This window comes from Phyllostomus discolor, chromosome 1 (genome assembly GCF_004126475.2).
Source record: "Phyllostomus discolor isolate MPI-MPIP mPhyDis1 chromosome 1, mPhyDis1.pri.v3, whole genome shotgun sequence".
In the NCBI taxonomy this organism is placed as follows: Eukaryota; Metazoa; Chordata; class Mammalia; order Chiroptera; family Phyllostomidae; genus Phyllostomus; species Phyllostomus discolor.
In genome coordinates, this window is record NC_040903.2 from 161,949,763 (window position 1) to 161,971,501 (window position 21,739).

The following is a 21,739-nucleotide window of genomic DNA, read 5'->3' on the forward strand; positions in this document are numbered from 1 at the left end:
TGGAAGATGTGCACTGATGACTCAAGGACAGAACCCTGTAATTTGGTGTGAAAGAAAGTATTTTGGCAAGTCTCAGGAAAAAAACCACACAGTAACTAGAAGCAAAAATAATGCCATACCCACATTTGCCCAGAAGTCACAAGCTAAAAGATATACTTAGCACAGACAGGCGTGGCTCACATGTCTGTCTCATCTACATGAACTTGACATAGCTAGGCAGGCCATTTCCAAATGTACACAATGATGATATCATATTTCTAATTTAAAAGAAAGAATTAACTATCTGGTTTTCATTCTCACGGCATGAAGAATTCTTTTTCTAGCCACCAGAAGAGACCCTGACATTTACTGATATTCCATTATAACAAAGGTGAATAGGGGAGACAAAACAGAGGAGGTAGAGAAAGAATGGGGAAGTAAAAGAATCTAAAGAAACCTATAATACATGTGGAGATATTTTATAATTCTACATACTCTGTACAGTATCTTGTCCTAAGGAGGCACTTCATAAATAGACTTAATGAACCAATTAATGTGGAGAGAGGGCACCAAAGATTTAAAAAAAAAAAAAAGCAGAAAAAGAAATAGTGCGGGTAGAGAAAATAAGTAAACTAACATAAGGAGTGGAAGAGGAGGATGGAAAGACAATAGAAAGAATGCAGAAAGGGAGGAAGAGAAGGAGAGCTGGTGAAATGGGTAAGAAAATGTGTGTATGTAGCATATAGTGTGTGAATGTGTGTGTCAGAGAGGCAAGGAGAGATCGAAATTAGAACATGTAAATAGGGCTTGAAAAGAAAAAATGGAGGAAAAGTTGAAGGCTATAAGAAAGCAGAAGCAATTATGGGAAGGATTTAGGGTTTGTTAATTGTCCCAACTCTTTCAAATATACCTCTTGCATCACCCTCTTGGTCTTTCAATTTGGCTGCTATTTGTATGTTGTATTTAATTTATTTCTCCTTAATCCCTCTATTCATTCTTCAGATGCTTTCTTGGAAACAAATCATCATATTTTAATAAGGCTAAAACCATAAAACGTCATATTGCCTTGAACTTTAAGGCTGATTGAAATTCAACCCAAGACTTAAGAACGAAAGAGTAAATTTAGCAGAAACCTGGCTCTTAGCCCAGAAGTGTACCAGCCTGATGCATTCGACATTACATGTTCTCTGAAAAGTGACCGCAGCTAAAGTATAAATGAGAAAAAAGAGAGGTCTGTGTTGCCTTTACTTGCAAAAACAATTATACATTAGAGATTTGGTGAGTTACCTTATGCTGTGTGAAGCAAAATCAGGTGACATCTAGTAAGTAATAATTATTACTTCACTTTAAAAATAACTTGTAAGAAGTATTAAAGGAGATTATGTTTACATATAAGCAAATCCTTTAACCTTTCAGTATACCCCATCTGTAAAAAGGAATTGTGTTAGATGAGGAAATGTTTCTTGCTTTAGCCTGAGAAACACTACTTGCATTGGTTTAAATCTGGGACTTCTGTGTTAAGCCGTGTTTGAAGAAAGGATTTTGATGTAAAGGATTTGATGTAAAACCATCACACCATATAATCCGTCTCCCAGCTACCTGCCTCCAAAGGAGAACACTCAGCCCTCCAGCTTTGCCCTAGAAGGCCCCATCAGGAAGCTTTCTCTACCCCTCATCATTTCCCAATCTTTCCTTCATTATTCCATGTCTCTGGGGCCTGATCCTACCCCCACTCTCTGGAACTGGGACCATTTATTCAGCAACTATTTATTGAGCAGCTACTATGTGCCAGTCATTCTCCTAGAAACAAGGTATATATCAGTGAGCAAAACAAAGATCCGTGTGCAGTTCTCATTGCGGCAGGTAGAGATGGACAATAAATAATAAACTTAGAAAATTAGAAAGTTATAGAGTATATCAGATTCTAATAAGTGCTATGAGACTAAGAAAAAGTCAAACAGGGTTGGAGATTGGGAGATAAAGAGTTACGTTAAGAAGGAGGATTCTCAGACCCATTTCTTTGGTTCCACGTAAGAAATCTACCTAATCCAGCCTGGCCTTTTACGTGCTATCCTATGGTCAGAGTTCTTGGAGGGTGTGATACAAACTGTTAGCCTTCAATAAATATCCATTCTTATTATTTCCCAGGCTCCCTTGCAGTTAGATCAGGACCGTGTGACTCATGCTGGCCAATGAAATGTGAGAGAAAGAAGTAAAAGTCAGTTTTTCTCTTTTATCTCATCCTTACTGTGATGTGCTGACCTTAGAGGCCATTAGTCTAGGCACCACGGCCCCCAGATGGAGAAGGCCACCCAGCCTGCATCAGATCACAACATGAGCAAGAAATAAACTTTCACTGTTTATGCCACCATGATTTCTGGATTGTCTGTAACTGAATCATAGTGCAGGCTATCTGTGCCAATATCTATGAAAGAAAGTGAACTGGTTATTATAACAATCATTTTCTCCTTTTTGATGGTAAAGAAAACTAAAAATCAAGAATTTTTACCTCCTCATAGATCGACAGAGATTTAAAGCAATTCCAGCAGGAAAGAAATGAGTAATGGTAAATTACATTTTTGTTGCCCTTTTAGGACTCCATAAATACTCTATGAGGTACTTTAAGCAAGTATTTTAATTCATGAACACAATTTACTTTTCTTGGATTCACATAACAGTAAAATTTCATTGAAAAAATTACTTAGTAAAAAGTGAGTAATTTGTTTTTAATCTAATCAAAATATTTCCTGGGCCATTCAAAGTTTCCTGGCTATTTCCCTGACTTAATCTCAAACCGGAGGAATATTTTTTTCTATAAACATTTGCTATAACTGCACTCTTTTAAGAGAGATTAAAGTATCAACAGAATTCAGATGAAGTTTACAAGTAAATGCAAAGCACAGGCAACATAAACTCTAAGCTGTGCATTGGAGAAACGTTGCAATGTAAATTTACCTGCGCTTCAACTCATGGGACATGCTAAGACCCTTGTCCAGATTTTCCTTTGGTGGACTCCAAAGAAAACATTTTGGAAAATAGTCTCAAACTCATAAAGATTCATTAACAAATAAAACCAAGCTATATGTAAACATTGATATTCAAAGCCAGGCATACGAGTGTGTAAAGCGAGAGATGGTAGAGGGATGGCCGGAAGGCCCCAGAGATTTTCCCACAGCCTGTCATGGTGCCTGCTGTCCTACCATTAATGACACTTTCTTTGGACTCTTGAAGGATTTTGTTTTTCTGTGACAGCTTTAACAGGAAAACAAAACAAACAAACAAAAAACATGACATAGCTGGATAGAACAGGCAGGGGAGACTCCATGCTGAGGAGCAGGGGACTTGGTGGAATGGTGTGAATATGGGGATAACAAAACCAGGTCTAAAATAGAGGACAACAGCTGACCGACTGATTAATAAACCAGAATATTCTTTTTAACGCCTCCTATCTTTAAGACATATGCCAGGCACTATGAATGATACAGAAATAGATGAGGCAGAATTACTGTCATCACAAGTTTACAGTCTAGCGTTTGGTCTGGTTGAGTAGTCAGAGAATGGAGGGATGGGTATGCCTAGAGCCAGAAACAAAATTGTGTCCTATATTCCTCCTTAGCGAGTCTGCCCAGGGCACCGGGAAGGCCACAGTAAGGCAAGTTAGGATGTTGTGGGACTAGAGGGAACTCGATCTAGAGAAGAAGAAATAAGGATGAAATGAATGATGAACTGATAAAGTCATTATCCCTTGGTAAACACTTTTAGTCATTCGAGTGAGAAGAGATTACAGGCTTTGATTCCTGGAAAACTTTATGTTCTTTCATGAAATTAAAAAAAACATAAATTGCATTTCAGATCATTGGTTTATTACTATTTTTGTTACAAAAGCTTTTTGATTTCAACATTTTTGTTTGTCTATTGTAAACACTCACCATCAAACTTCGCAAGTCTGCTAATATCTTCTCCAAGCACTGAGGTAACTGATAGTGCATGGCGAACTTTAAGGTTCGTTTCCCTGTGAAATTAATTGACATGACATGAATTTTTATAAGAAACAGCCCAACAGCATCCTACACAAAGCAATCTGGTGGGTGTGGCATGTGCAAAATCCAATACAAGGGATTTGAGAAACTCCCTTTGAATGTCATTCACGTCTCTCGCACTGTCTCAGGAAAGTGGACAGGGCTTTGCAGGCTCCTAAGAATTGGCATTCCACCCAAGGCACATCTGTATAACAACACAGTGATCTGTTTTGCTATTTGAAAGAACAGAGGACATAATAAATGTGATTTCATCCGAATCTACTCAGACATCATGCATGAGTTACAAAACACATTAGGAACGGAACACAACTGCCAAAACAAGGAGGCCAGTATGACTCCAGAGTCTGCTATCTACATAGGGGTTTTACTTGCAAAGGAAAGTCATGGCTAATTTCACAGTAGCTGAAATTTAAATGGGAAAAGGAATACAGCTTTCTTTTTCTTGGAAAATCAAGCCAAGAATCCCATAAGTCTAAAATCAAATAACCAAACAGGAACTCAGCAGATCACAGTAAGCTGGTCATCGTCTCTTCCAGGCAGGACCACACATATGATGGACAAAGGGCTGATCTCAGGTGTAAGAGATATGACCAGCAGTGAAGAGTCTATGACTGTCACTCACATCTGTATTTAAGAGCTTGCCATGCCAGCTTTCTCACCAAGTCCAACCACATTCTCTTCTACTGTAGTTTAAGATTATCTTCCAGAGCTCTATCTTTTATAAAAATGTTGAGTAGTGGGTTCATCCAGTCAACAAATTTTAGTTGAATACATACCATGATACTCAATGCTGCCCCATGAAGGAAATTGCCCTCTTGAGGGAAACAAGTGGTAGATATAAAAAGCAAATATCGCCTTTTGTAAGTAAGTTACACCATGGAGTAATAGAATTTAGGGAACCAAGCAACAGATGCCTGAGAAGGCATATAATCTAAGCTTCCCATAAATGAGCTTCACAATGATGTTAAGGTAGTATGAACTCAACTCAAGGAATGCCCATTGGTAAAATAGCTTTCTGTAGGAAAGTTGTGTATATAATGAAGTTACTTTGTTAAAAATAATCCCATTGATCAAATTGTGTTAGCTCCCAGGAGGCAGAGATGAGTAGAGATTGAGATTATAAAGAACTTCCTAGTTGAGGCAGAAATTCAGCTGGAATTGATGGTCAAGGGTGAGATAGTGGTGCTGAGGCTAAAGGACTAACATATCCATTCATTTAAACAACTTTTCAAATACTAGAAATAGTCAGTCACGCCAACCAGGTAGACAGTCCTCATTCCTTTACCCTACTCAGTACATCATGTCATTCATTCAAGTTTTTCATCATTTTAGGTTACTTCCTCAGGATTCTCTCCAATGTCTCACTTTCACCTTCATATATAGGAACTAAAGAAGAAGAATAGTCACACATGTGCCTTATGATAAAAAAATAATTTTCTAAGAGTCTGGATTAATACCTTCATTGTTGTACCAAACTGTCCCTTAATATGCCTCAGTATCTTGATAAACTTCAAAATAATTTTCAGCATATGAAACAAGACAGAAAGATCCTGGGTACCCTTACTTGGTTTCCACTAATGGTAAAATCTTGCAAAAACTATATCACAATGTAACAACCAGGATACTGACATTGACACAGTCAAGGTACAGGGTATCTCCATCACTCCAGGGATTCCTTCATTTGCCCATTGCAGCCACACCTACTTCCCTGTCTCCTCCAATTCACATTCACCTCCTGGCAACCCCTACTCTGCTGTCCATTTCTATAATTTTGCCATTTCAAGAATGTTATGTAAATAGAATAATACAGCATGGGATCTTTTGGAAGTAGCTTTTTTTACTCAACATAATTCTCTGAAGTTTCATTCACGTTGTTGCACATATCTATAGTTCCTTCCTTTTTATGGTTCAGTAGTATTCTATGATATGGATATACCACAGCTTGTTCAATCAGTCACATGTTGAAAGGCATATAAGTGGTTTCCAATTTGGGATGTACAAATAAAACTGCTATAAACATCTGTGTATAAATTTTCACATAAACATAAGTCTTCATTTCTCTGGAATAAATCCCCAGAAATGAAATTGCTGGGTTGTATGGTAATTACATGTTTAGTTTTTAAGAAACTGCCAAACTTTTTTCCAGAGTGAAGGTAGCATTTTACATTTCCATCAGCAATGTGTGAGTGATCCCGTTTCTGTACACCCTTGCCAGCATTTGGAGTTGTCACTATTTTTTAATTGAGCCATTCTGATAGGTATGTTGTGATACTATATTGTAGTTTTAACCCTAATGGTTAATGATGTTGAATATCTTTTCATGTGCTTATTTGCCGTCAGTATGTCATCTTTGGTAAAATGTTTCTTCATATCATTTGCCAATTTTCTAATTAAATTATTTGGTTTTTTTACTATGAGTTTTGGGTATTTTTCACATGTTCAAGATACAAGTCCTTTGTCAGATAGATAGTTTGAAAATATTTTCTTTTAGTCTGTAACTTATTTTTTATCCTCTTAACTGGGCATTTGCAAAGTAAAAACTTTTAATTAGACAAAGCCTGGTTTAGCAAATTTTCCTTTTATGGGTCATGAATTTTGTGTCAAGTCTAAGAACTCTGACTAGCCCCAGATCATAAAGATTTTTCTCCTATTTTTTTTCCTAAACATTTTATAGTTTTATGTTTTACATTTGAATTCAATTTTTCTATAATTACAGGGCTATTCAAATTATCCATTTCACACTGGATGAGCTGTGATAGTTTTTTTTTTGACAAAGTGGCCCATTTTATCTATGTTATTAAATTTACACGAATAGAGTTGTTTGTAGTATTTCCTTATTCTTCTAATGTCTATAGGATCTGTCTTGAACCCCCTGGTTCATTCATGATACTGTTCATTTGTGTCTTCTCTTTTTTCTTTTTTCAGTCTTGCTAAAGATTTCCTTAATGTTTTCAAAAAACAGCTCTTTGTTTCATTGATTATCTCTATTGTTTTCATCTTTTGAAGTTCATTTCTGCTCTTGTTTTTGTTTTTATTTCCTTCCTTCTTCTAGCTTTAGATTTATTCTGGTATTTTCTATGTTCTTGAGATGGTAGTGATTTGAGATTTTTTCTCTTTTCAGTTGTATGCATTTATTGCTGTAAGTTTTTTCTCTCAGCACTATTTTAGCTTCTGCCCAAACTAGGGGTGAGATCACGCAGGCCAAACTCTATTTGACTATCTCTAAGACAGTAACTTAAAGAAGTAGTGGATAAAACCATGGGCTCCTTTGTCAGACTGCCAAGTTTGAGTCCTATCTCCACTCTTTAGAACTTTGAGACAAATTATTTAGTCTCTTTAAGATTTAGTTTCTTCATTGTACAATGGGTCATATATATGTATATATATATAGTACCTATTTCAGGATTAAATGATAAAATCCACCTATAAAACATATATGGTATCTTTAAAATGTAAGCATTCACTAAATGTTCTTATGCCAGACAGACAGATGGAATCAATGAAAAAGAACTACTTTATATCAATGTCAAAGCTGCCTCATACTCCATTTCTTTTTTTTTCCTCTATGTCGTCATTTGTCCCAGTTCCAAAAGATTGCCTTCTGCAGTGACATTGGTCTTTCCTTCCTCAGGAGATCTGCACTACTGCTAGCTCTCATTTTCCTTGGAGAATCACTTGAAATTAAAAGCAAGCAAACCAACCCCAAAAAGAACCCTTCTAAGGAATTTCAGTGAAGAGTCTCTGTATGATATTATTGACATATACATGTTTGATTCACTATTTCCAAAAGAAAATAAAATCAAGAGAAAATATAGAGTTTTCCAAAGGAAACTGCAAAGTAATTAGCAAATGAATTTGGAATTTAGACTGTTTCTTCCAATAAAATAAAATGAAAAATAAAGATTAAGATTTAAGTCCTGTTCCTAAAGCTATTAGTCTTAAATAAATGTAAAAAACAATCTTATTATTTATTCTAACTTTAATAACTTACCCATCAAGCTCAGCAGTTTCAATGTAGCAAAGGCCATGTGGCTCACTACTTGATAGGAGAAGCAGGTCAGCCTGTTTTTAAAAGCAGGATAAAGAGAAGGGAAGATTGGTTCAGAGTCTTCCATGCTGTACCATCCCTCCACTACTAACGAGCCAGGTGAGCCTTAGGAAGAAAGTGAGAGGGGTGAAATCCTGTTCCACCTCTCTGTTATATGCCCTGAACCAAACCCTCCCTCTACTTACCTGTTCTTGCTCTGCATACCCTTGACCATCAGAACATAAGCAAGGGCAGGGGCTATCAAAAAAATGAATAGCCACTCCATTCACTTTTTTTGCAAGAAATATATAAAATTCTGTTTGCTTGCTTGTATAATTACTGATGCAAAATATAAAACTTTCCCCAATAAATTAGATAAATGGAAATATTTATATGCATATACTTTAATTCCTTTTGTATCATCAGTTAAGAGCAGGGGGCAGACAAAGAGATGAGGAAAGACAGAAGTGAAATAGATGGAGGAATTTGAAAACAATAGAAAAAATAAGGCAGGCAAGGAAATTTTAAAAAGAGAGAAAGGTTAAAAGAAAAACAAAATCAGCTAATTTAGAAAAAAGAAAAAGGTGGTAGGGTGTGAGGAATAAGTGTGAGAAAATAAAGCGGGGACTAAGCAAAAGGGAAAAAGAGAGTAGAGAATTTGGTAAAAGACAGTGGAAAACACTCAGACACTAAGTAGTTGGCCTCTCACAGAGGTAAATCATTCTATGCGGCTGTCCATTTGAGCTTTGGAAATAACCTGTCACAATTCAGTTTTAGAATTCTGGTGCCTTTCTACATTGGGAAGCTGTTTATTTTCTTTTAAATTTCAAATTTTATATTAAAATAAGGGGTTTTGTTTCCACATCTTAGCTATTGTAAATAATGTTGCAATGAACATAGGGATACATATATCTTTTTGAATTAGGTAGTATTTTGTTTTCTTTGGATAAATGCTCAGAAGTGGAATTGTTAGTCCATCAATATATAAATGGATAAAGAAGATGTGAATATATATATACATATATACATATGTATACATATACATAAAACATACTCACACAGTGGAATATTATTCAGCCATAAAAAGAATAAAATCTTCCATTTGTGACAAAATGGATGGACCTACAGTATATTACACTAAGTGAAATAAGTCAGACACAAAAAGTCAAATACTGTATGATTTCATTTATATGTGGAATCTAAAAATTAAATAAACAAAACAGAAACAGATTCACAGACACAGAGAACAAACTGATGGTGGCTAGGGGAGGGTTGTGGGGAGACAGATAAGAAGGTGAAGCGAAGAAGAGTACAAACTTCTAGTTATGAAGCCAATAGGTCACGAGGATAATGTACAGCACAGGGACTACAGTCAGCAACACCCTTTTGCGGTGACAGATGGTTAACTAGACATATCATGATGACTAATCGTAAGGCATATAAATGTAGGATCATTACGTCACACACCAGAAACTAATGTAATATTGTATGTCAACTATACTTTAATGAGAAATAAATAATACTGAATAAAATAAGGATTCTGTTTTTGAAGTTCTGAAGGGTTTGAATGTCTGAAAAGAACTGACTCAAATTTTAGCAATTTACTTCAACAGTCTAACAATTTTCTAGCTACATCTGAATGTACAATCAGTGTTCCAAATCTGTGACTTTTTTTTACCTTTGTGTTTAAAAATATTAGAGTCATACCACTCTCAAGTCCTGACACTTAAATTTGGAATCAATTCATTCTTTTCATTGTCTCAAGCTTTTAAATGTCCAACTCAAAAATAGACAGTGTGTGTGTACTTGTGTTGTCTCAATTGTGATAAAACAGGGTCTGGGAAGAAAAGCAACTCTAAATATAAACAGGCATCTTTCTCTATATTTCATAACTATTTTCAATCACAGATGATAATAATAAGAGAATTCTGGATCTTGTTTAAAATGATCCTTCTAAGCTTGGGGAAGGAGAGGCGTAGGCCCAAGAAGCATGAAGTTCTATTAGTATCATATTCATTGAAATTGAAAATGAGAAATAAAACCAAGGTGAATTTTCAAAAACTTGGTTTCTCTTTAAAATCATTTTGGCTCAAGAGAGGTATACACTCAAAAAAAAGAGAGAGAGGGTGGTATACACTCTTCACATGTTCTCTCCATGGTGGGCATGCTTCGTTTACATGGTGACAAGTCAGGAAATAAACTTCTACCATGACAGGCTTCTGTGACTCATCCCTAGGGGAAGAAGAGCCTTGGTAAGGCAAACCCATTTATTCCTCAGACCAGGGATGATTATTGGAACCCACAGCAGGGTCAGGCAAAGAGTCATTAATTCCAACCAAAATCATGTTCCTGATACCCCCATCTGTGCTTTCTTCTCTCAGTTATAGGTGCCTCATCCGGTGTGAGTATGCACAGAAGAAAATATGTTGATATGGACAAAAACCAGAATAAAGTCATGAAATTGTGTGAGATTATAGGTATTATTTTTATTTAAAATTTAAATTTTATGTACCAAAAATGTATGTTGTACAATATGTACTAGATATATTATTTTCTGTTTATTATAATTAAATTGATTTGAGAATATTAACAAAAAGATGGTTAAAAGAAGAGAAGGGAGGAGAATAATAATGAACCTCATATCATTTACTCATGGATAGGCCCTTTCCTTGTTTAAAACAAAAATCCTTGCCCATGCATTTCACCCCAACAATTAGTAATTGTTTACAAACAGAACCTTGGTCATTTATGTTTTTTCAGATAGAAGAAGCAAGAAGCTGCTTCTTCCTATAGTTCAGATCAACGTTTAAAAAATCTTCTTTCTCTGAAAATTTTCAACATTCTACTGTCTCACTTATTTTTTAAAAGGAGGGTTTACTTACAGAAATTAGAATGAAACAAGTAACTCTGATGTGACACTATAAAACTTCAAATAACATGAGGACAATTAGACCCAAGGTGGCCTCTCTGGAAGGATGTCCAAGACGGGTGCAAAAGCGACTAGATGAGATGCCCTGCTGGGCCCAGCAGAGCCAAAGCCTGCCCTTGGCAGGACTGGAGTTTAGGTCAAATTAGTCTTCCACCGGGGGTGTCCAACCAACAGCCTGCAGGCTGCATGCGTCCCAGGATGGCTATGAATGCAGACCAACACAAAATCATGAATTTACTTAAAACATTATGAGATTTGTGTGTGTGTGTGTGTGTGATTACATGTCATAACGTATTTAATGTGTGGTCCAAGACAACTAACTCTTCTTCCAGTGTGGCCCAGAGTTGCCAAAAAGTTGGACACCCCTATAGCCATTTCATTTAATATGCAAAGTAAAACCCTCACAAATAGGATTTTAATGATTCACAACAATCAATAGAATGTTCTGATTATGATAATTCAGAAGAGAGCACACATTTTCTCTGCCTCTCATCTTTTTCTTAAATATATGCAAATTAGCAGTATTAAGTCTGTTCTTGAAGGATAATATTCAACTTACAGAAGGACAAACCATTTTTAAAGTACTCGGGAGCATTTTAAATGTGCCTATTTACATCAAATGATTATAAATCTTTGTATCTATTAATTTAATGCATGCCAGAGGAGATAGACATGGTGATGATCACTTGGCCTTATCTAAGTTACCATGTTATTGAAAATAGTTACGTGGTTTTGTACTATAAGACTCACTCCCCCCTCCAAATTTGGGAGGAAAAGGGGGGGTGTCTTATAGTCTGAATGTAGCTTACCTGGCTCACTGAGTATGGGGGTGGTCTATGTTATTTGTGTTCTTAAATATTTTACCACATTTTTTGCTTCAAATTTTTTTTCCTATTTTCCTCCTCTAAAACCTAGGCACATCTTATGGTCTGGTGCATCTTATAGTCTGAAAAATTCAGTAATCAATACATCTTTTAAAACATTTTATCATTGATACTTCTTACAAATACATCTTGGCATTCCCTCTTTAATTATTCTGGATTAGTATAGATTTACTAAATTTGCAAATGTAAATACTGCAGTACATATGATATTTCAGTCTGAGATACATTATTTAAACAATGCTCTATACTCACGGCAATAAACTGGTTATTTTCTAATTTAATGATGTCTCCCACTTTAACATTCATCCATTTTTCTTTCTGCAGGCTGTGAACAAACACAAAATTAACTTTTGTCAGGAACAGAGAATAGTCAAGGGAATGAATATACTCACAATGAAGCATCACAATGGAGGAACAAAAGAAACGGACCAGGCTCTTCTAGAATGCTCAGTTCAAAGGACCTTACATAACAAAATCTTTTACCTGAGTGGTGTGGGCACTCAGGCCCAGAGAACTCAACTGATCTGCCCAAGGATACCCAGGGCATTCGTGTATCCCTGGGGCTAAACTCAGGATGGCTGGGTGCTCTTTCCACCACCCCATGGTACCAGCTTTATACAGCAGCTATTAACACTTGCTCTCATTTCCTTGACCAGGATATTAAGGACAGGAGAGATAAATTCAGTCACTGACATTCTTTTCGAGCTCTATTAGTAATAAATGTTGAAATATCACCGCCATTGTCCCAGAAGTCTGTATAACTGAAGGCAAGCAATGAATGGGGCACGGATAGAGTGGGTGCCAGCAATAGCTAAAGTGCAGGTAAGAATAAATGCAAGAGAATAAATTTGGGGAAGGACAAGAACACGGGTGATAAAATAAGCCTCAGAAAGTTGAACAGGAAAGACCACCTACAAATCATCCACAGACCTGTGGCCAAGGACGGACTTGGTAGCATTCTAATGGCGAAGGCCAGCAGCTCAGAATTGAGAACAACACAGCCAAGATGCTGCACTGCTTTCTTTGAGGCTCCTGTATATAGTGGAGCCCTGAGTCTATCCTTCATCAAGTTCAAAGGAGTTTATGACAAAAAGCTATGGCATCTAGTTGGTTGGATCCCTAGCGACCACTTAGGCAAACAGGCCTCATGAAAACAGACCACCTGTAGCGGTATGCCACGATGCTGATCATTCCTTGTGGAATTCTCTGACGCCTCCTAAACCAGCTTTGTTTTCCAAGTTGGAAGCCTTCATCACACTTTTTGTTCAGTGATTCCCTTTTGGGAGAGAAGGCTGGGATGATAAGGCAGGTTCCCCAACAAGTTAAGGTGCGCAGGTTAATGTCATTATGCAGTTTTTAAAAACAACCTAATTTACTTGTTTTATAGGCTGGAAAACAGTTTTAAATATTTATACAACTGCGAAATATGCCTCACACTATCAACCCTGCTGGGTCATTTGGCTTAAACACTCAAAGAATTTTTCTTTAATATGGATCCAAGTACATGTTGTTCTGGAGAGTATTCAACTGCAGCATTTTCATCTCCAGCCAGAATTCAATCATTTGCCCAAAGCCATACTTCTCTGCACTTTATCTAGTTCAACGGCAACAGGAGAACCTAATGAGCCTTCTAAATCTCATTTTGTTTCTCCTGGGGGTACCTCCTTTGGAGCATCAGAGACACTTCTTAGGGGACAGTATCTCAGGTAAAAGTTAACATGAACAGAGCAATATGGAGACTGTGTCTTTTTTTATGGAAACTGCACTGCTACCGAATTGTCTGGAAATCTCTATTGAAAGTGCATCTGTTTACAATAATACTGTAATAATTAACTATGGTGCCGAGGGTACTGGAAATATCCCGGGGAACACTTTGTAAAATATTCTGATTGTCTAACCACTGTTGGACACGTGAAACTAATACAAAATAATATTGAATATAAACTGTAATTGAAAAATATTTTTTTTAAAAAAGAAAGTGCCGCCCTGGCTGGCATAGCTCAGTGGATTGAGTGCGAGCTGCGAACCAAATTGTCACAGGTTCGATTCCCAGTCAGGGCACATTCCTGGGTTGCAGGCCACGGCCCCCAGCAACTGCACATTGATGTTTCTCTCTCTCTCTCTCTCTATCTCCCTACCTTCCCTCTCTAAAAATAAATAAATAAAATCTTTAAAAAAAAAGAAAACTTAAAAAAAAGAAAGTGCATCTGTTTCAGGCAAAAGCCGAAATGATACTGTTTCATTTTCAAACTCATATTCCTCCTACCTGTACATTATGAACTCTAGGAGGGACCATACCTTACCTCTCTCATCCAAGTGGGAAATCATAGTGAAAAGGGAACACTACAGAAACTCTTACACTTTTTTTATTCTTGTTTATTCTATTACAGTTGTTCCAATTTTTTCCCCTTTGCCCTCCTCCACCCGAGCCCACTCTCTAGTCCCACAGTGAATCCCTACATTTCTGTCATGTCCATGGGTCATTCATACATGTCGTTTGACTAGTCCCTTCCCCTTCTTTCCACCATTGCCCCCCTCCTTCCTCCCCTCCAGCAGCTGTCAGTCTGCTCCATGTTTTGACAGTTAAGTTTACACACATAAGTAGCAATAGCCACTTTTGATGGAACAAATCAAAACCTGAATTTTCTTACTTAAATTGTAACTTGTTTTTCTCCAGTTCAGTATCATAATGTTTTCCTTTATAAAACCAAAGTATTTGGAATGATGTTTTTAAGGGAGTGATATCAAAGAGAATTACCTGAATTAACTTTTCAAAACCCCAGAGCGTGTAAAGAATCTCTGATATGGAACCATCTGATATAATTGTGAACATGATGTTCTGTAGGGACCATACAGAGGGATGATAAAGCAAAATAAATCTTCATGCCCATTCCCCTCCCACCCACCTGTGCCTCTACCTGTATTTTAACCTCTACTTTCTGACGTATTAAATATTTCCAAAAACAGAAACACACTCAGAATAATTCATTTGACAATGCTTTGCTAAGATCTGACTATGAATCTGCTCATGTCATTCAACAGTCCAAGAAAGCAGAAAGTGCCTATAATACTGTATGAGCCCAGAATCCTTTACTATGCATCACTCTAGTCCTTTCTTTTTCTCTCTTGCCACACTCTACCCAGAAGGTACACCCATCAGTCTCTCGAAGCTCCTCTTCCCAAAAGGCTGATTTGTTATTCCAGACATCCTGCAACACCTGCACTACCTTTGGTCACCTATCCCTCTCCAGCTGTCCCAACAGGACAGTCTCCCCTATAGAGTACTCCAAAGTCTTATGACTAACAATACTTGAGATCAAAAAAAATTTCTGGTATGTACAAATTCCATGGGACAAACTATCACCTCTGTGGGCTATGGGCTGTGGAGAACCTAAGCAATGCAGGCTGACACAAACTTTTTCTGAGCTTTAAGCAAAATGCTGTGAAAAAACAAAATCACAGGAGAAATTTTCTGCAAAGAAATATTATCTGAAACTAATTAGCAGTCTGTTAAGAAACCACAGACAGTATTTCCTAGATGTCGATCCCAATCCTGACACTATTTAACTGTCTCATCATTTACCCACACAATGGACACATGGACACATTGCTTAGACTTGTGGACAGCACTCTACCAAGAAGAAAATATAACCCTTACAAAGTAAGATTATGGTAGTCATCTTATGACTAGAAGGTTACCAGAAACTCAATGCAGAGTAAGAGAGAACAAAATACATTATTTTGGAGAAGGGAAAGTAACACTCTACAGATTCCATTAGAATTTTGAAGAAAAAGGGCCTGGATATATTGGTAAATGATAGAAGTACGTGATTCCTTGTTTAAACCCCCTTAGCTGATTATATACCTGTAAAACAATGAATGTGTATAATACAACCAAAGGAGAGTATTTTTTAATGTTATTTCCTATTCTATCTTACCAAGGTAGATGTAACTGTACTTAACTAAGACTTCAAAGACATATCTCAGGCCCTGGCTGGGTAGCTCAGTTGGTTAGAGCATTGTCCCACTATGCCAAAGTTGTGGGTTCAATCCCCAGTCAGGGCACATACAAAAATGAACTAATGAATGTATAAAGTGGAACAACAAATCAATGTTTCTCTTTCACTCTCTCCCTCACTTCCTTCTCTTCATCTCTTTCTAAAAACAATCAATTAAAAAAGAGATATATGAGCACTAAGTAAGGGTCATCGCTAAGAAGCAGCCAAACTTAGTGAAAAGTGCAAACTGGCTAAAACCTGCAAATGCATTTAAATCATCTATATTTTAAATTCCACCGTATTTCTTGCCCTACCAACTACCACCACCACTGACAACCCACAAAAAACACACCAGCAGAACAGGAGGGTAGTTAGGAAGGTTTGCTTTAAAGCTCATCCTCAAAATATTTTTAGACTTCTAATATTTTAGCTTCTATAGTGACTGCATTTCATCATCATCCTAAAAAAGAAACTAAAACGGACATGCCCAGCTCTCCATGTGTGGTGCAGCTATGCTCACAGCTCATGTTTGAGGCAAGCTCGCATCATGGTTCTGCGAGAGGGACACAGGATGGCCTCATGGGCTGTGACAGTGACACTTAGCTCCACACCCTTGGCACAAACTGTGCTTTTACTTTTGTTGGGAAAAGCCCTTCTGCTCTCATGGAGGAATTGCAATACCTGAAAGGAAGTTTATTCATTTAATTGTACTGAATCAAGAAATTCCAAGACTCTAAAATACTCATATTTTATTTTGGGTTTTGAAATGGACATAGTCAATTTAATCCTTATTTGAACCAGGTTTCTCAAAAATAAATTAGGTTATAAGATAGCCTTTACTTTAGTAGAGTCACAAACCAGTCATTAAAGAGGCCAAAATTCAAGAAAAGAACTCATAAAATTCAAATTCCAAAGGCACCATGAAACATATGGAGTTTAACTGCCACAGAATAGTGACAAGAATTACTTAGAGGAAAGAATTTCTTTAATACACTCATTAACTATAGGCCTACCTCAGAGACATTGGGGGTTCAGTTCCAGGCCACGGCCCGGGAGCGAGTATCTTGCAATAAAACAAACTGTAATCTTTTGGCTGGTGGAGGGTCTTGCCTTCAATTTGTAAAAATGTAACACCCGTGAAGCCCAATAAAATGAGGTATGCCTGTGTAATGTCTACTCTCAGAACATCTGAGAACCTGAGTTCTGAGAAAAGGAGGCAAGACAGAGCAACCACATCTAATATTTGTTGATAAATTAGTCTGAACCTGCTTCCTCCTAATACCATGTAGCATCCTACGAGCTGCTAGGCTTTGTTGAGAACCCTCTTGAGAAAATGCAAGTAGATTGAGGTGGCAGCTACCATGCTCCATGTCACTGAACTATTGGCTGCAGAGGCTACAAATCAAGGGTTTACCTTGAACACGACACCAAGCCCATTGCTGAAGCCTTCAGGGACACAAGGAAAAGCTCTTCAACGGGCTCCTCAAGGCTACATTCATCCTTTCCATATTCTAATGCTCCTGACTGCCCATTAGCAATATAGATTACTGAGAATTTCCTCAAAAGCTACAGAAGACATGTTGGGGACTAGAAAGAGAGATAATAATGATCAATTTTACTGACCTCGGTATTACATATACCGAGCGTGGTTTCTTCTTTAATCTCAAGTCCATGTCAGACCTAAAACATACAAAAGTATTCAACTGTCTCATACAGAGACAGTTGTATTACTCACCACTGTTTCCTTGGGATCTAGAATAATGCCTAGTACATAGTAGGCACTCGATAAGTATTTGTTGAATAAATGATAAATAAATTAATGAATAAAAATAATTGTTTTCAAAAATATTTGTTGAATGACAGCATTTTCCTGAATGTCTAATAAGAATTACAGCAACCAACATTGATTTAGTGCCTACTGTATGCCAGGAATGTGCTGATTTCTTCAGGTATAGGATTACCAAATAAAATAAGTGACACCCAATTTAGTGTGATTTTAAGATAAACAGCAGTTAATTTTTAGTATGTTTCATGTAATATTTGGCAACACTCACACTAAAATATCATCATTATCTGAATTTCAAGTTTAATTGGATGCCTTATTTTTTAAAAATTTTTTATTGTTGTTCAATTCCAATTGTCCCCATTTTCTCCCATTACTCTCCACTGCTCTACCCACCCCCCACCTCCCACATTCAATCCTTCCCCCATTCTCTTTATCCATGGGTCTTTTGTACCTGTTCCTTGACTAGACCCTTCCCCTTCTTTCCCCCATTATGTGCCCCTCCCCTCTGGTCACTGTCAGTTTGTTCTTTATTTCCATGTCTCTAGTTCTATTTTGTTCACTTGTTTGTTTTGTTGATTAGGTGCCACTTATAAGTGGATCAAAAAAAAAAAACTGTGACATATTTACACCATGGAGTTCTATGCAGCAGAAAGAAAGAAGGAACCCTTCTGCTACCCTTCATGACAGCATGGATGGACCTGCAGAGTATTATGCTAAGTGAAATAAGCCAAGTGGAGAAAGACAAATTCCATATGATCTCACCTATAGATGGACGCCTTATATTTTAATTTGCTACATTTGATAACGCTATTCATGTATTTTATCTCATTTTATCCTCACAGCCCTACAAGATAGACATAAGCTGCTATTCCCATTTTATAAAATAGAAAACTGATGTTTAGAGAAATTAAAATATGTGGCTTATTTTTGTAAATCTATCTATCAGAAATTTAAAGGCTGACCGCTGTGGGGGAGGATGGAGGGATTGAGCAAAACAGAAAAAAAAAGGAAGAACTCATGGACACATACAACAATGTGCTGATTGCGGATGGTGAGGGGGTGGGTGGAAGTGAAAAGAGTTTAGGAGGCATAAATGGTAATGGAAAAAACACCATAAAAAATAAGGTATAAAGAAGAAATTTCAATGCCTACACACTTTGATGTAAATATTCCACTTTAAAGAACTGATCATACAGGTGCTCAAAGTTGGATGTTTGCCACAGTATTATTTGTAATAGCAATCTATTAGAAACTCAGTGCCCACCAAGAAGGATTAGACAGGCACAGCATGGTGAGCCTGTTCAGTCATGGTTCTTCTACTCAATGGAATACAATGAAGCCACAGAAAGAATAAGATGGGTCTATATGTGCTGACATAAAATATTCTATAAGTTGCATTATTAGGTTAAAATGAGCATGTGCACAACACTGCATATGCATGGAAAGATTCTAACAGTGTTTTGAAGCAAAGGTATACCTACAAATAGCTCTGTGCACACCTGCAGAGAAAAAGTCTTCAAAGACACACAAGAAACTGTTGAGTGGGTGCCACAAGAGAAAGAAAATAAAGAGAAGTGAGGTGAAAGGGGGCTTCATTTCACTGCATACTGTTGTGTACTATGTGAGTTATATTCAGGACATGAATCTTTGGCATTATATATAGGTATTTTAAAGGCCGAGTGAGGAGGAAAAATAGAAGAAAACAAAACTCTTCCAAGGCCACATGTAAATGGCAGACCTGGGACTGGAATCTGAGCCTCCAAAGCTCATGCTCTTGATAAACCTATATTTATTGTTATCTTTTACTCTATTTTCCATGATACTTATGTATTGCCTATTTAGAAAAAGAATGGGCTCTCAGGAGCTGAAGGAATGTGATCACAGCCATAGTGCATGCTCTCAGGGTTGAAAACCAGGAGATCCGAAGGCCGCTCGCAGTCCTGGCCCCAGGACACAGATGTTCGACGGGCAGCAGCAGTGTCTGGTTCTTTTCAATCCCACTGCTGTCAGAGTCACGCTGGAGTAAAACACACAGCTTGGCCCTGATCCTCTGACAATAGACTGCTGAACAGAATCTCATTACATTGAGAATAGCATAATACTCATATCTTTGGAATCTACTTATTTTGAAGAATGCAGATGTTTCCCTCCTATTCCTTCCTTATTAGCATGGTGCTTGTGCTGAGGCAGGATCACAGGGGAGGTCTGTGGTCTGCTGCTGAAGATGCTCTCAGAGCAATTCTGCCAGGGCAAAGGGTGGGAAGAGGGGAGATAATGAAAGATGTAGTCCTACCGCATGGGTAATTAGTTCAACAATTTGCTGAGAAAAAGTAATCAATCTTAGAGATGTCTTGCTTGATTTTTATAAATCCTGTTGTGCATTAGTTGGATGCAGAAATACACACACAAGGTAGCCTTCCTATTTTGAAAACAGAATCATCAATTCATTTGCTGTTACCTGAACAGTATAAACCTACTGAGAGTTGTGCAGAAATTGTACTCTCTTTAATCATTTCCCTGAACTGAAACCCTTCCCTAAATCAGTCTCTTAAGGTCCTTTGTCTTCTGTAAATTCTTAGTAGAATTCCATCAATAGATGGCTAATAGATGATGAGACCACAAGGAAATCAGAAGAAAATTATTTCAAAGGAAGACTATTACACCTGCTCTCACGTATGAATACTAAAGGAAATACCTTAGATTGACTGTGGAGAAAACAGAGCTATTTAGGTCAAGATCAGATTCCTCAGCAGCGGTTTCAAAGGGAGATCTGTGTGCCAGAAGTTTATTGGCAAGTACTCTTGGGATTAACACCTGTGAGGAAGTGAAGGAAACACAGTTGGGCAGAGGAGGAAGTCGTCTGTTGATGCAGCCACAACAGAGGCTCAGCCAATACCATGCAGAGCTCTGGTGATGGAATGCACTTCAGGGTTGGATCTAGGGGACCAGGCTGGGTACCTTGGCATTATTCAGCCTTTATATGCAGCCTGACCCCAGCAAGAAGGGGTAAACTTGAGCAAAACAGCTCTTCTCAGCCAAAGGCAATTCCCAGAGAGGCCTGACAGTGGAGGGTTGTGTGCAAGCAACAACCTTCCTGCCCCCTAGAGGCAATGGGAAACCACAGAGGCTGTGGAAATATATCCTACAATGTCACAGGGGAATATGGATAGAACAGGAGAGCATCCTGTACAAAGTGCAAGCCCACTTCCCAATTTTGCTGTCAACATGGCCACATAATTAGAATGTTCCTTTTTAATGCTGAGCTATTTTACCTCTCCCGAGTTCCAGTTTCAATTCTGTAAAGTCAGTATGAGCAGCTGTCATGAGTCATTGTGTTCCCCCCACTCTCCATTTTAAAACTTCTTAGGAATATTTTGTAAAACTTTGGGTCCTCCAATTTACTCCTTTTTCCAATGATTAGTAGTAAATGAAGTTGGAAGATAAATTTTTAGTACATTTCCATTAAAAAAAAAACATCTACAGATAGTCACTGGCTACCTAAATGTCCTAAGAATGATGTCTATATGGGGACGGTGGGATCACTGTTTCTGATTACTCCTTATACAAAGAACACATTTCAATGAGAAAAAATTACAAGCAACCATCTTAGCCTGAACAGATCAACCCTTCCCTTCATCTAAGTTGCCTACTTTATTCTGAGAAATCAGATGGTATGCTTCTACCCAGCTTAGTGTTGAATAACAACTTCTTCTTTTGAAAAACACCCCAAAAGAAGATAGCTTCCAAGTGGAGGAGAGTTAAACTTGAATATCTTTGTTCCAGGGTAAAAGCCTTATATTGTGTTTTCCCATGGCCTCTAGTGACATTTTAAATCAACTTTTCTACATAGAGGCAGGTTAAGAGAGAATCAAACGCCAGGACCAAAAGGCAGAAAAAAACAGTATTAGTTTCTTAACATGACAAGTAATAATACATGCCACATCAACATAGACAAAGCAAAGGCATCTCTCAGTGGCGTACTTTGGTTTGCTCTGGTCAGAGAATCTAGTTTTCTGGAAATATCATTCCTAGTTTGGGAGCCCAAAGTATGGGATAGCACTGGAATACCATGAGTTTATTTGCTACATTTGCAGAC

General features: G+C 37.5%; 1 protein-coding gene across 1 annotated transcript in view; it reads right to left on the minus strand.

The window, feature by feature from the left end:
• ATP8B4 (ATPase phospholipid transporting 8B4 (putative)) overlaps positions 1-21,739 on the minus strand; it is a 195,559-nt gene that overhangs the window by 102,503 nt on the left and 71,317 nt on the right. The window contains 3 exon segments of the mRNA XM_036033364.1: positions 3,909-3,991; positions 8,011-8,081; positions 12,112-12,184. Coding sequence (XP_035889257.1) covers positions 3,909-3,991; positions 8,011-8,081; positions 12,112-12,184 — 227 coding nt within the window.